This window comes from Astatotilapia calliptera, chromosome 4 (assembly GCF_964374335.1).
Source record: "Astatotilapia calliptera chromosome 4, fAstCal68.1, whole genome shotgun sequence".
NCBI lineage: Eukaryota > Metazoa > Chordata > Actinopteri > Cichliformes > Cichlidae > Astatotilapia > Astatotilapia calliptera.
The window spans coordinates 1,745,788-1,760,763 of NC_137425.1; the positions used below are offsets into that span (position 1 = coordinate 1,745,788).

At 39.7% G+C, this 14,976-nt stretch overlaps 1 protein-coding gene across 1 annotated transcript; it reads left to right on the forward strand.

Moving 5' to 3' along the window:
• The first annotated feature begins 1,733 nt into the window (after nt 1–1,733).
• Nucleotides 1,734–14,301, forward strand: LOC113020170 (serine protease 33-like). The gene is made up of 6 exons (XM_080300059.1): nt 1,734–1,870; nt 7,309–7,329; nt 8,124–8,286; nt 8,368–8,636; nt 10,366–10,505; nt 12,176–14,301. Exons 1-6 carry the CDS (start codon nt 1,822–1,824, stop codon nt 12,443–12,445), a joined length of 912 nt encoding a protein of 303 aa, XP_080156185.1. The 5' UTR covers nt 1,734–1,821; the 3' UTR covers nt 12,446–14,301.
• The last annotated feature ends 675 nt before the right edge of the window (nt 14,302–14,976 follow it).

Sequence of the window (14,976 nt, forward strand, 5' to 3'; positions counted from 1 at the left end):
CAATAAAAAGTTTTTCTCTGCTCAACAGAAGTTCTCAGCTCTGACTCCGTCTGTTCGCTACCTTTTTCTACTTTCAACAGAAAACTGTATTTGCTGCATTAGATGACATCATCCTCACAACAACACACGCCACCATGAAGAGTATATTCATACTGTCAACAGAGAAACACTCATTAATTACAGGCAATCTTTTTCTTAACATATTTTCTTGGCAGATGAGTTTTGTCTTTCCTTCTTTCGTTCCCCCGACGTGTCTGTTGTGAATATTTCATAAACAACAGCAGTTGTGCTGGGACGGCACGACCAAAGCTCCAGTCTCAGTAAAACATCATGTAGGTGTTACAGGACGAAGCATCGCTCAGGAAAGTTTATTCATGGTTACAGGTAAAGATGTGACGATTGGTCAGAATCAGCCCCTGAAAATGTGATTAATTTGACCTTTTTATTTAAAAAAAAACAAATGTTGTCAGTTTTTAAAATTTAAATATACATGGTTAGGTAAACTAAAAACTGATCATCCTGTTGGATCATCGCTGGCCTGACGTGAGAATCATAGTTACTGACAGTCTGGCATAAAAAGAGCTCACCTGCATCACTGTTTCACAGAAAAGCATCCTCGAGATGTAGAGATAACAAACTGGCAGCAGGAGTCACAGCAGAGATGGTTTCAGATTGTTCTGGCACAAAAGCTTCGTATGTTTCAGTGTTTCACTACCTTTATCTCCTGGGAAACGAAAGTCCAGAAACGTAATTCAATACACAAGCGAACGAACACAGGCATGACGAACAGAAACAGAAGCTCTGACAGGGAACAAAGGAAACCACAGGCTGTATGTACACGGACACAACGAGGACTAACCAGGAGCCTGGAACAAAAACTGCTGAAACTAATCAAGACAAGTAAATAAGACTAAATACAAGACACAAGAAACAAATGATGACCAAAACCAGACAGGAAGTAACTAAATCAGGAAACCTCCAACTTCACACAGGACTTCACCTCTAATATACAACGGCAACCAAGAACTCACGACAGAGGATCAATAAACGATCAATCATTAAGCTCAGAATCAAAAAAGAAAATACTTCATAATAACAGAACCTTAAAGTCCAAGCCGAGCATGGCCATCGCGGAGCTTTGGCTGCTCCGTGTGTCTCACATCACTTCCATGAATGAGATCTCACTGAAACGATTTGCATCTCCATCGCCCTGCACCGATCTCTCCATCAGCGTCACATCTGACTTTACAATTGGTCTGTGGTCTCAGGTGCAGCGTTAAGGCCAGCACAGTCGTTAGTAACTGGGGCAGAGGTCGATCGGTGCGGAATGAAATATAAAATATAAATATAAAGAAAAGTGTTTGTGACTTTATTTGTCGGTGAAGGTTCTCAGTCATCCAGGTCATCGTCGTCGAAGGAGCTCTCTTTCCTTAGACGACTTTATTTGTCAGAAGAAGAGTGAACATAAAAATCTAAGTAATAATATTTGTAAAATAAAATACAGAAATGCTTTTAATATTTGACATATTTTGTTGGCAAATTAATAAAAATGAAACCATTTTCACAGGAAAACTGGTGGAAAATCTGTATGAATGTAAACATATCAATAAAAACAAATCAGGACAACAACATTAGCACCGTGAGCAGTGCGGTCTGTTTGCGTCTGTGTTTGCTTTTGGTTTCAGAAGAAGAAGGTGTGTCAGGTGTGTTTGTGGCGTGTGCTGGCTGACGGTCAGGTATGATGCAGGCGGTCACGCCCTCGTGCTTTACAGACTCCTGCCGTTGGAGTTGGGAGACACTTTGAGAAGAGACTCTGTGGGGATGGAGCTGTTTTCATGTGGAGTCCTGCTGTTGGCCTTAACGCTTACAGGTGAGTCTCACCTGAGATTTAAGACTCACAATCTCATTTATTTTGCAATTTAAATGATGATACAAAGAAATTCGGCTCGTCTCTTTTTACAAAATTGTAATAATTTACAATATTGTAAGTTATAAATGGCCGTGGACACATTTGATCAGGTTGTAACATCAAACAAAATTAAAAGTCTGCTTTTAAATCTGTAAATTTCCTGTTTTCACTGCTACACGAACACGAACATCCAGACGAGTCAGTTTGACTCCGTGTTTCTCAGAGACCTGAGCCGGGCTCTTGTGCTGCTTTTACTGCTCATTACAGAACAATACAACAAGCTGACTCATGATTACCAGAAATAAATGAACAAATGAAAAGAGCCACAACAATACCAGCTTCAACAACCTGAGATCTTAAAGTTAGAAGGATCGTTTTAATACTTTGTACTTTATTTCACTAAATTCAGAGATAAATGTTAAATGTATAAAGTTTAGAAGGATGTGAAACATCACAAATTTACTCAACTAATAAAATTAACAATTCATGTACATGGAAATGTCTCAGCATCAATAAAAAGCATACAATTTGTATTGCTGTAGTTTATCCTTCTGCTCACACGTTTACAGGTTTTTTTTAATGTAAGTTCTCAGTAAAAGTATCTTTTAAATATCTGAACCCTTCCTCCACTTCACTGCTGACAGTTCCTGCTCTCAGGCGACTGTCCTGTAAGAGATCTGTGGTAGTTTCAATTGGCAGTCATGGGAGTGAATTCTTGTAAACTGTACCAGTTTGAAGATAAGATTTTACAGACCCCACGGCTCAGGTACAGATAACAGAAGAATGCAAAGAGTGCACCAGAATATAAACTCAAGAAATACAAAATAAGATAATCCAGTATATACAACGGTAGGTTCTATGAATGTGTTATGGATAAAGGGTCGTGGAAATATGCAAAGAATAAGTCAAATATTTTGACGTTTACATTTAGGTCGGCACGTGGCTTCTGACAGGAATATTTGGGGCTATTTTGGTGTAAATACTGAAAACTGCAGTTCTCTATTTGCTTGAGGCATCGAGTCAGTCCCACAGACAACTGTAGCCTTTAGATGTGTTTTCTTAAAGTGAGGGCTGCTGTGAGTGATGGATACAGACAGCACGGCTGCTAGCTGTCGGCTACCGTTTGCCTTCACTTTAGTTAGTTATTCTTCGAAGATCGTTGTGTGAAGCTAGCCGAACAAAGCCGAATAAGAGGAAGTGAAATAAAGTTCACCCGCAGGAAACAATCTTGTGAACTTTGTCCTCTTTCAGTCTGAACAGAAACCATCAGGAACTAATTAATATGTCATAGTGATGATGCCAGAGCACATTGTGTACATACCTATGAGATGCCCGCATGCACTGGTAGCATCGGGCACACTGAATGAGTTTCTAAAGCGTGATGACAGCGCCGCTGTGCTTTACTGACGGTGACAGTCAGCTGCTCAGCCCTGAGGGCCTGATGGATGGGGGCTTCCTCATCTGTCGAGGACTGAAAGTTGATTCCAATAAAAGTTTTTAAGAGTATTTTAATTTAACATTAATTACAAAACAAGGAGAAATCAGCTGAGAAAAACAAACATGATCACGCCATCATGACTTCATCATAAAATAATAAAACAGATCGTCCCTGTAATCATTTAAAACATAAAAAGCAACAAAAGCGTGTTTTCCTGCTTCCTCTTACATCACAGGTCAAAGTTCAGACGGAGTCAAGCTGTGAGTAAAGAACAGCTTTAATTCATCAAATAATGCAGTTCAGTAATAATAAAAATAATACATTTTATTTTAGACATGATTTAAAAGAATCTTCCTGCTAAAACATTAAAAGGAACCAGAAAAGTGCTTTCACCATAAAGTTCTTTGGTTTTCTCACATCATGCTTTTAGACTGTAGAAGCTCCGATGTTCCCGACGTGTCCCACAGAACAAACAAATTCTTGGAAAAGAAAACATGACGTCCATCAGCTGCTCATTTAAGAGCTGTAGACTAAAGTAAACAAGTCAAAGAGCTTTGAAGTCATACAGGTTAAAGGAGCTTCAGGTCACGTCAAAGCTTTTTTCGGTTTAAAAAAACCAGGCTGGCCGGTTTGATTCTCGGTGTCCTGCTGATGATTCATACTGAGGTATCGACACGTGGGTGGGTTTTACCTTTCACTGAACGCTCTCGTCTCAGAGGGCGTTCTCTCACACAGGTTGAATCAGAAACAATAATTATGTCACTGCAAGCAGAAATCAGCCATGTGCAGAACTACAATAACAATAACCTATGTTAAAACTACAAGACCATTAAAACAGGAAGGACCAGAGAGAAAAACCTGAAACCTATAATAATAAAAATGTTCACTGGAAACATTATTGAAACATTTGTATTTCAGTGTTATGTTATAATGTGACTTGTCCAGGGTCATTCTCCTCTTAACACGACGCAGTCCTATTGGGTCTGCCATATGAGTAAAAACATCCTGCTGTGACATCAGGAGACAGTTTTTCATTTCTTAAGCATTTTCTAAATTTCATTTAAAATCCAATTCATATGCTTTGTGTATGTATGTAGGACAGTGTTCCAATAAAATGGTATCTCTTAATGTTTCCTTGTGTTATCTTCTATTCAATCATTGTTTGATTTGATTTATCAATCTATTTTTATTCATCTTTTACAATACTTAAAGCTGATAAAAGAAATAAAAAGAAATAATGACATTTGATGGATGGAAACAGGGGCAGAATTGCTTTTTTATGTTTATGTCAAGTACGATTTGAACAAAATGTGAATATAAATTTAGTCCAAAGTGCCTTTTTATTTTTTGTAGGACACCACAAACCTGAAAGGTTGGGGAAAACAAACTTCTGTTTGTTGTTTAAAATCTGCGTACTGACAGAGGAAACATCCGGTTTCCTCTGAATTTTAATAATGAATAAAACAGAATAAACGTGTTAGTCTGCAGCACTGCAGCTATGTGTAAATGTTACAGCTATGTGTACTAACATATATTGTTCAAATGTATGTTAGTAACACGGGTATTTAATATCAGTCAAACCATTAATATGTGGCATTAAACTACGCGGAGATAACATAGTGGCCCTTTCTCAATGTGTGTACTTGTGCGTACTTGTGTTCTCGTGTACTCGTGATACGTCATCAGTCGGAGACCAAGTACTGTTCCAATTCGAAGTACGTGTTGTCACTGTCACTACCCGATCCGTACCGGAAACCCGATCGGTACCCCGCATGCGCAAATCTTACGTCACTTCCTCTCTTTGCCAACATTGCGACATTCAATATATTTGAATGGTACGGTTAGCGCCCAGTTAGCTCCTCGCATTTCTCAACAGCTCTGCCTCCTTTTCGACTGCCCGGGACATTTAAACAATGGATAATCCGTATACAAAGAAATTCATGCTTTTCTCCTCAAGCGTCCCCCGATTGAGCAACAGCGCCGTAAAATAAGAAGAATGGCGCCTAATTACAGAGTTAATAATGTAGACTTTGTAATATCTCACGTGTAGATTCATCAGACAGATGAAGTGTTTACTGACAATTGACAGTGATAGCGGACATCATCATCACTATTCCAGCAATCCTCTCCTCACAGACAAGCATATAAAATATAACAGGACACTGGCGTAAATTCTCGACTGTCTCATACTTATGTTTAATCAGGTTTCTGTTTGACGTTTAGTCAGCTGTGTAAAAACCAAGGAGGAGGGGGATTAATAAAGTTTTATTTTATCTAATCTAATAACTTTAATCTCAGCCAAACCGATTTACTCACGAACAAACAAAACACTGAAAAAAGCCCAACAATAACATTTTTAGGTTGTCTAAGTGACTTATATATTACGTTTAACCCGAGCAGCGAAACTCCGCGGTGATCTGAAAATGATGTGCCGGGAGTTGTGCCGTTCTCGGCCGCATCAGTAACCCTCGAGCTCCCGGCTAGCTGTCGAGCTGGTGGGTAGCAGACGCCTCTGAAAACGTGGAAGCACTTTAGCAAAGATGCGATATCTTGATAAACCGAGCAGATATTTGATGTTTACACAGCTACTTTCTCGCCTGAAAATATGTTAAAAGTTTATTTTGTGACCCAGAAAGATTAATAAGAGTAATTTTAAAACTTAGTAGCGGCCGCCATTGCTGGAAACTGGAGTTTGGCTGGGCCGCGCTATGAATTCTGGGATATGGTGGGCCACGAAGGACACACCCGACCCATCCTTCATATTCGGGGAAAAGGAGGACACATTTGTCGGCTGCATTCGGAGGAGTCTACAAATTTGAACAGCTTTCGGCGCGTTGCTGTGACGTAATCGGCTTACAAATGCGGCCTCAGGAGGATGCAGCCCATGAATTTGGACACGACCAGTGACTTGTGTGGACTCGGTACAGCTAAATATCCCAGAATGCATTTCGTCCAAAACTCAAACGCGGCAATGGCGGACGAAAAAAAACGTTTAAATATTATTCTTTCTGGGTCACAAAATAAACGTTTAAGTTATTTTCAAGCAAGAATGTAGCTGTGTAAACTTCAAATATCGGCTCGATTTATCAAGATATCACATATTTCCAAACGCGCTCTGATGTTTTCGGAGACGTCTGTGACCCGCCAGCTCCGTAGCAGACAGCGAGGTCAAGGATCATTAGAGCCGGCGAGAACAGCGGACTCCCGGCACATCGTTTCCAACCCCCCCGCGGTCTTTTCGCTACTCAGGCTAAACAAACCCCAGCAGCTGTCTATTGTATTGAGTGTCCACTACAATAAAAATAAAAGTGTTCTAACATCTCACCTGCTTGTTTTTATTAAGGTATGTACACGTATGTACATGTACACTATTTTTATTAATAGAGATTTCACTACTGAGGTTAAAGATGATATATAAGTCGCTTAGATCACTTCTAAATGTTAATGTTTGGTTTATTTCAGTGTTTTATTTGTTCCTGAGTAAACCGGTTTGGCTGTGATTAAAGTTAAGCTTCATATCCTACTCACAGTTAAATTAAGAGGATGGCAGTAAAAACTCCGGACCTGAGACATCATCAAGTACGCTGGTGTTCCAATTGTACAAATTGCGAGTCCCTGCTCACGTTCTCGGCAAGTACGTGCTCGCCGAGAACGCGAGCACGTACTTGCGTACTTGAGAATTGAGAAAGGTTCCTTAACTGCTCTGTTTCTGCTTATCTCACTCTCTCAGTACACTTATGTTCTTCTTGTGGCCTATTTATATATCCTGCCTTTCAACATTATTGGGTTTTTTTTGTCTTGCTAAAAGATAAAGATATCGTTTCTGTCTTTTGTTTGGCTTCATGCTGCACATTCCAGCTCCACCTAGAAACCTTAACAGCACGTTAAGAACAACCAGCCTGTTCAGTTCACTGAGATCTAACAAATACATCATGTCTCTGTTTCTATTGTCCCTAAACAGGAAGCAACGCACAGCTCGATGGTGAGTACACACACACACACACACACACACACACACACACACACACACACACACACACACAGAGTAAAACAGAAAACTGAAGATAATCTGAATCTTTAATCAAAATGAATCTCAGTTTGAAAGAAGTGAAATAAGCCTGTTGCTCACTTGACCTTTGACCTTGGTAACCACTTTTCTGGTGAATTTAGGGTCTCGGTGAGTAGTTAAAAGTCTTATGAAATAAAACATGATGTTTATTTTAATATTTTAAATATTTTAAAATTACCAATATGCTTTCTGATACAGTTTTTGTCAACAGCTAAATGGAAAGTTGCACATTTGCAGGATGTCATCCATATATCCATAATACAGTTCACTGACATTTCTGTAAGTTCTTCATCAGAAATGAATCCCCTGTAAGGTCATATTATCAGCATAAGCTCCTTCATTACGATGCTTTTAAATTCAACAATACATTTGGGCATGTCTAAGTGTGTGAAATGGAGACTGCAGTTCTTGTACTGCTGTCCTGCAGAGGCATGTATGTAAAGGACAGTATTAGTGATACAATTCTCATTTGTACTGGAAAGATTGCCTAGGGTGTTTAGCCTAAAGAAAAAAAGGGCAAATCTGAATTGAATAATCTGACATGGGACAGACTGTTGACCACAGTCGCTGAGGTTTCATTTGTGGACCACTGGATTTCTTTCACTCATGTTTTTTATGTGCTGACTGTCTGAAGCTGCTTTGAATCAGAATACACAGATGCTTACCCAGAGAAAGTTTACTAAATGCATATATGCATTTGCCTACAGTTTGTGGAGTTGCTCCACTCAACACCAGGATTGTAGGAGGCGAGGATGCTACTGCCGGGGCATGGCCCTGGCAGGTCAGTCTGCACCATTACGGTTCACACTTCTGTGGCGGCTCCCTGATCAACAACCAGTGGATCCTGACTGCTGCCCACTGTTTCCAAAGGTGGGTTTTCATTGTGTCACATGACCCACCCCTCACCTTCTGAACCAAAGCATTAAGATACTCATTTCTTGGTTTTCTCAGCTATGGCACACCGGGGTTGACTGTTTACCTTGGACGCGAGTCACAGGGAGGCAATAATCCCAATGAGGTTTCCCAGTCAGTGTCCCGGATAATCAACCATCCCGACTATAACTCCGAAACTAGTGACAATGACATCGCACTGCTGCGGCTGTCCTCAGCTGTTACATTTAACAACTACATCAGACCTGTTTGTCTGGCGGAGAAGGGCAGCGACTTCCCTGCTGGGACGACGACCTGGGTCACTGGCTGGGGAAGGATCGGTTCCAATAGTGAGGATTAAGTGACAGCTCAGAATTATTACATTTTATTGTTATAGACCAGGGCTGCCCAATCCCAGTCCTCGAGAGCTACTATCCTACAGCTTTTAGATGCATCCCTACTCCAACACAGCTGAATCAAATGGTTTCATTACCTCTTCAGCATGCCATCGTGTTTGGCAAAGGCCTGATAACAAGCCATTCATTTGATTCAGCTGTGTTGGAGTAGGGATGCATCTAAAAGCTGCAGGATAGTAGCTCTCGAGGACTGGGATTGGGCAGCCCTGTTATAGACTGATTTTGATTATCCTCAGCTCCTGTTAATTTTAAGGTGACATATTCTACTTTTCCACCTGGCCAAAGATTTAAATAATGAGGTGAGTGTGCATCCAGTACACTTAATCTCTCTGAGGGTCAGGGTCGGGGCTGGAGCCACCCTCAGCTACCATATGACCAGAGCCGGCAGTGTTGGGGAGTAATGGAATACATGTAAAGACAGCGTTACGTATTTAAAATACACAATATGAGTAACTGTATTCTGTTACAGTTACCGTTTAAAAAGGTGGTATTCAGAATACAGTTACTTTGTTGAAATAAAGGGATTACACGGCGGTATTTTCCTGTTTCATATGTTAGGCCAGTTGTTCTCAACTTTTGAGAACCACCTCATAAAATATATGGCTCTTGAAGCACCACCCTTATGACCAACATTAAAGTACAGTAGTATAGGCCTATTTAACACCATATACAGTTTACACGAGACAATTTTATTTCTTATATGAATGTTATTTATTTTCACTGTCATAAACGGGATGTGCTGAATGATAATAATAACAACTGTACTGCATTAAAACATTCACGGCAGTTGGGATATCCAGTCTTTAAGTGATGACGTGGTGAACCCTGCTTCCAGGTCCAAACTACTCTGCATTTATTAAGGCTGTTGTGTTTTTAAAATGTTTTAATGTTTTGTATCTTGTTCTATTTAATCTGAACAAGCCCCTAAAACCAGTCAGTGATCACTGTCACCTCCCTCTGTTTTTATTACCACTGTTCATTTTAAAGCTCAGTTTTTAAAACCTTACGATGTAACTCCAGCTCAGCAGCAGTATATGAATGACTAACCTCGTATTGTGGATGGATTATCTCAGTTGTTCTGACTGAAGTTTGGTCTGTTTACAGCATCCTGCCATGCGATTACATTTGTCTCTAACCATCAGGAACCTTCACTGAGTGGAAAAACGTTAGCGCTCTTCCAGCGTCACTCTGTTTATATTATGCTAACATAGCTGTGTAGCTGGCCACCACACAGCAAATTATTATATACCAGCTAGCCAAACTTCAGTAACCCTACAAAAGTCACTGCTGTTTTTTGTCTTCATATATAGTGGAAGTGATAGCAGAGCTGTACGTTTGAATTTTTGCTGTGGCGGTTAAGCTGCTGGATTTTTGGCTTCACGACCCTCCTTCATGGTTCGTGCACGTCGAAGCTCAGTTTGCTCTTCATGGCGTTTCAGCCAACGACACGAAATACCATCATGAGGTGGCCTTGGCGCCCTGCGAGCTCACTGCGTCACCCCTCCTCCACGTCTCCGCCACACACGAAAAATGCAAAGGATAAATGTCCAGTCACACAGGAGAGAAACTGTGTGTGCTGCACTTTTTTTTAATGGACTGTGCATATGAAGCACTTTCTACACACCTCAGACCTAAATGTTGATATTTCTGTTTTCTTTTCCAGATCCACTTCCCTTCCCTGGGAATCTGCAGGAGGTGAGCATCCCTATTGTGTCCAACGCTGACTGCAGTAAGTCCTACAGTGGAATCACAAACAACATGATGTGTGCCGGCTTGACAGAGGGAGGAAAGGACTCCTGTCAGGTTAGTCTGAGTCCATCTTAACACCCACAATCAAGTCTGGGACTATGATGTAAATCACCAATGAAATTAGAAGCAGTGGAAACTGTGAAATATGTAAATAGAGTCCCGATCAAATGTTTAAGGTCACCTGAAAAATGGCCAAAAAAAAAAAATCTTACTTTGCAAGGTTGGATTTTAACAAAGTTCCAAGTAGAGCTTCACCATGCAACAAAAAGAAATGGGACAAGCAGATCCCACCTGAGATGTTTTCTATGCGCCACAGTGGAGGGGGCGCCATAATGGTCTGGGGCTTTTTCCTTCAGTGGGACGACGGATATTCAGGAAGTGCGGCCACTGGCTGTGTCCAGATGTTGCAGAGAGCGTCCCTCATGACTGAGGGCCCTCGTCTGTGTGGTATCGACTGGGTTTTTCAACAGGACAACGCTACAGTACACGATGGCTGCAGGACAAGGGGCCAGGAGAATAACATCACTCTTTTGGACCATCATGCGTCTTCCCCTGATCTAAATCCAGTTGAGAACCTTTGGGAATGGATGGGAAGAGAAGTTGACAAAAATGGACAACAGATCCAGACAGAAGATGCCCTTCATACGGCCGTCTTCACCACTTGGAGAAATGTTCCCACTCACCTCCTGGAAACACTTGCATCACGCACGCCACAACAAATTTTTGAAGTGATCAACAATAACGGTGGAACTACTCATTACTTCATGTTTGGAACTTTAATTTCTGTTTTGGGGGGTTTACAGGGTTTTTTGGAGATGTGGCCCTTAACTTTTGATCAGCTGTAAAACAACCTGTTTTAGTCTAAGTGTTGTTTTCAATAAATTGTATGCTAACCCCCCAGAGTCCTTAGTCAGAACTTACTGAAAACTGTGGAAGCAATACAGAACACACAGCGCTCACAACATAACAGAGAACTGAGGTCTTAACTACACACATGAATCAGCGAGATGGAACACAGCTGAACCAAATCAGGGAAATACAATACAGAGGGAAGCAAATCTAAACACAAAGCACTCACCACGAGGGACTGGCAGACTGACACTGAGACAGAAAGAGAAACAAAACAGAGAAAAGACTGACTACATACAGGGGGCACTATAGGGAGGACACACAGATACAAGACCAGGACGGGCCAGATGCAATATTAAATAAGGAACTAAAAACTAGAAGCTTGAATAACTAAGAACTAAGGTACTAAAGACTAAAGAATGTAGAATTACGGTAGACTAAAATCACACAATAAATCCAGAAATAAATTATGAACCCACAAAAACTCAAAACACTGTGACAAAAACAGAAACCACGACAAAATGAACTGAGTAAGAAGATGTATAATGATGTTTAAGTCAAATGTTAAGATCTGTAAGAAGAAGAAAAAAAGACTAATTTAATTAGATTTTTTATTGCTTAAGTTAAGTTATAGTGGAATGCAGAAAGAATGTCAGTGTGAAATAGTTCAAAAAATGAACTGATTTCTTCAGTTTTTTGGCTCCTGTAAAAAATGAATAAAGAAACAGTCGTCTTGTTTTTTTAAACACTGACTCTGTCAGCAATGTCAAGGGCAGCTTTGTGTGAATCCTTAAAGAGCAAAAACAATCAAACAGTCACATAAATAGAAAAATTCAAGTTACTGTAACTATAACCACCATGTCTGATGTGTGCAGGGTGACTCTGGAGGCCCACTGGTGGTTAAAAACAGCTCCGTTTGGGTCCAGGCTGGAGTGGTGAGCTTTGGGAAAGGCTGCGCTCAGCCCAATTTCCCAGGAGTCTACACTCGGGTATCACAGTACCAGTCCTGGATCAACAGCCAGATCACCTCCGACCAGCCGGGCTTCATCACCTTTGTGCCCTCCTCGGCTCACTTCATCTACCTCTCAGTTCTTCTGCTGCTCTCCATCCTCCCCATCCTCTTCTCTCTCTTTGTCCTCTCATAGGAATGCATCATTTCTGCTGAATATCACTGGAAATATCACACTTACTTCAAGATCAGTTTCTCTTTAAAAACTTAAAAACCTCACCTGAGGATATCAAACATTCACATTAGTTTCCAGTTCACTTTGCTCTTTTAATAACATTACAGAGAACTTGAATCTTGGGAATGTGTGACTTTATTGTTGTTTGTCCAATCCTAAAAACAGATTACAAAGCAATACTAATTCATTTAAAACTGATTAGCTCACATTTAGATGGACCAATCTGTGTAGTTTCATTAAAACGGATTCTGAAATAAAGTAAACTGTGTTGGAAATTATCATCCCACCAGAAGAATAATGACCCTGACACTTTTTAGTATCACTGAATTAACAAAGCATATTTATAAAAAGTAAAATATTTCACTTTCATGGAGCCTGTGCACCCTTATAAAAATCATGGTGTTTTATAAAAAATTACCCCTTAGTCTTAAAATATTCTATTAAAGTAAAAGTAAAAAGAACTACAATTGTATATTTTTTTAATGCATTCTTTCTTTAAATGACGCAAATTAATAAAATCTAAAAATCTTCAGAAGAATTACATCTTGTATTTGATTGATGTTTTAATTAAATTGAAATATTTGATCCATCAGTTTATTTTGCTGTTTCCATTTTTATATCAAATAGGGAAGAAAATAACTTAAAGAATATGTATACACATATTAATAATCTTATTAATGACTTGTAAAGCTTTTCAGTAATAAATTAAAGAAACATGAAAAATGATGAATCGTTTAATTAAAAACAACTCCATGTGCTAGGACACATCAAATTTACAGTATATAAAAGCAATAAATGAGCAATGACATAACGACAGCTGTTATGTTGAGTGTGTTCAACTAAAATACTGGTGCAAAAATGTTCTACTTTCTCTTTCTCTACTCTACTACTCACCTTTAAACAATCAATATCAGTGTGATTTTTTTAAAATGTTATATTTAACTTCAGCCAGTGTCTACATTTACTGTAGGAACTGAACATTTTTTAATTCAGCTTTATGTTGTTTATGTGGTGCTCGATGTAACACGTACTATCTCAGGGCACTTTCTGGTTAAAGCAGCTCAACAGTTTCATGAGTACCAGCTGGTGAAAGTGGGGAGATAAAAACTCCTTTTTAAATATGAAGGAATCTCAAGCTGAACTAAACTGATGACTAAAGTAAATATGAACCATTTTGACTTTTAAAAAATCTCTTTTTATCTTTCTTTTCGTTAATTAAGTTTAATGTTTTAAAATGTTTGAACCAAGTGCCAGTAACTGTGATCTGCTCTTTAAGGCCAATAAATCAGAGGAATATTTACTATTACTAACTTTTGCACAGCTTATTAAAATGATCAGGGATGTTTAAACGTGCTGCTGTGTCTCTTTGGCCGTCATCAGTCTAACAATAGAAACGGAGTCGACCAATCAGTGACATCAACATGCGACTGGAAGTCTTTCTGCAGACTTTCATGGTGGCGTCACTTTTTAGACCCAGAAGCACATTTTGCACTGTCTATGGGCCATTAAGATTTATAACAGGACCGAGCACAGTTAGTCCCAAGGAAGAAATCTTTGTATGTGTCTGTTATGCTGTCAGCAACCACTGACCTGTCAGCCGGGGGGGGCTTTTGTTGTTTAGACCCAGGGGCCAGAATTGGCCTGGCAAAGACTCATGGCAAGGACACTGGACAGCTTCAGAAAATGTGAAGGAGAGCGTCAATTTTGGAGTTTTAATTGCATTTTCATGCATTTCAGTTCTTCCTGCTGATAAAAAACCTTCCACGCAGCTATTCATACACACTGAAGTAACAAATAAAGAGTTAAATGAGAGAAAAGTTCCTGATTTTTCCCTCTTCGCTTTAGAAGGAAAATGTTTCTGTTGGTCCTCAAAGATTTTAACTTTCATGGATGTTTCAGCTGTGTGATGACGACAGGCCTCACCTGCCCATCAAGTGCTCATCGCTCAATTTTTCATTCGTGTCCGAGTCTCTGAAACGGTGCTGCGTATAAAAATGTCTGTAACTGCTGAACATTTGTGTTAAAGCTCTGAAGCTGAAGGTCTGAACTTTAATCGCATCCTGAGTGTAAAACTCAAAAGCTGTCCCTGTCCACACATTCACGGCTCTGACTGCACTTACAGTCCTGAGTTTAATTTGCAAGCTAAGACTCTAGAAATCCTTTTATTTATTTGAGTATAATAAATATACATTCCTCTGTCATCAGTACAGCTACATGTTGTTTAACTCATTTAAATAAATAGTGACATGGTAATAAATATAGAATTATGGTTCTTGCTTTGGTTTTGTATCCTAACAAGTTTGACTCTGAATCATGAGACATTTCAACTGATGTGTAATGTGTTTAATTTCATTCTGAACAGGCGGCTGATGTTTAAATACTGCAGTCTGTATTTATCAGATGTAAAGCAGGTGTATTGGAACAACACAATACAAGAAATACAAAATGCAAATGAGCAGCCAGCAGGAAACAGATTATAGAGGAAGAAATTG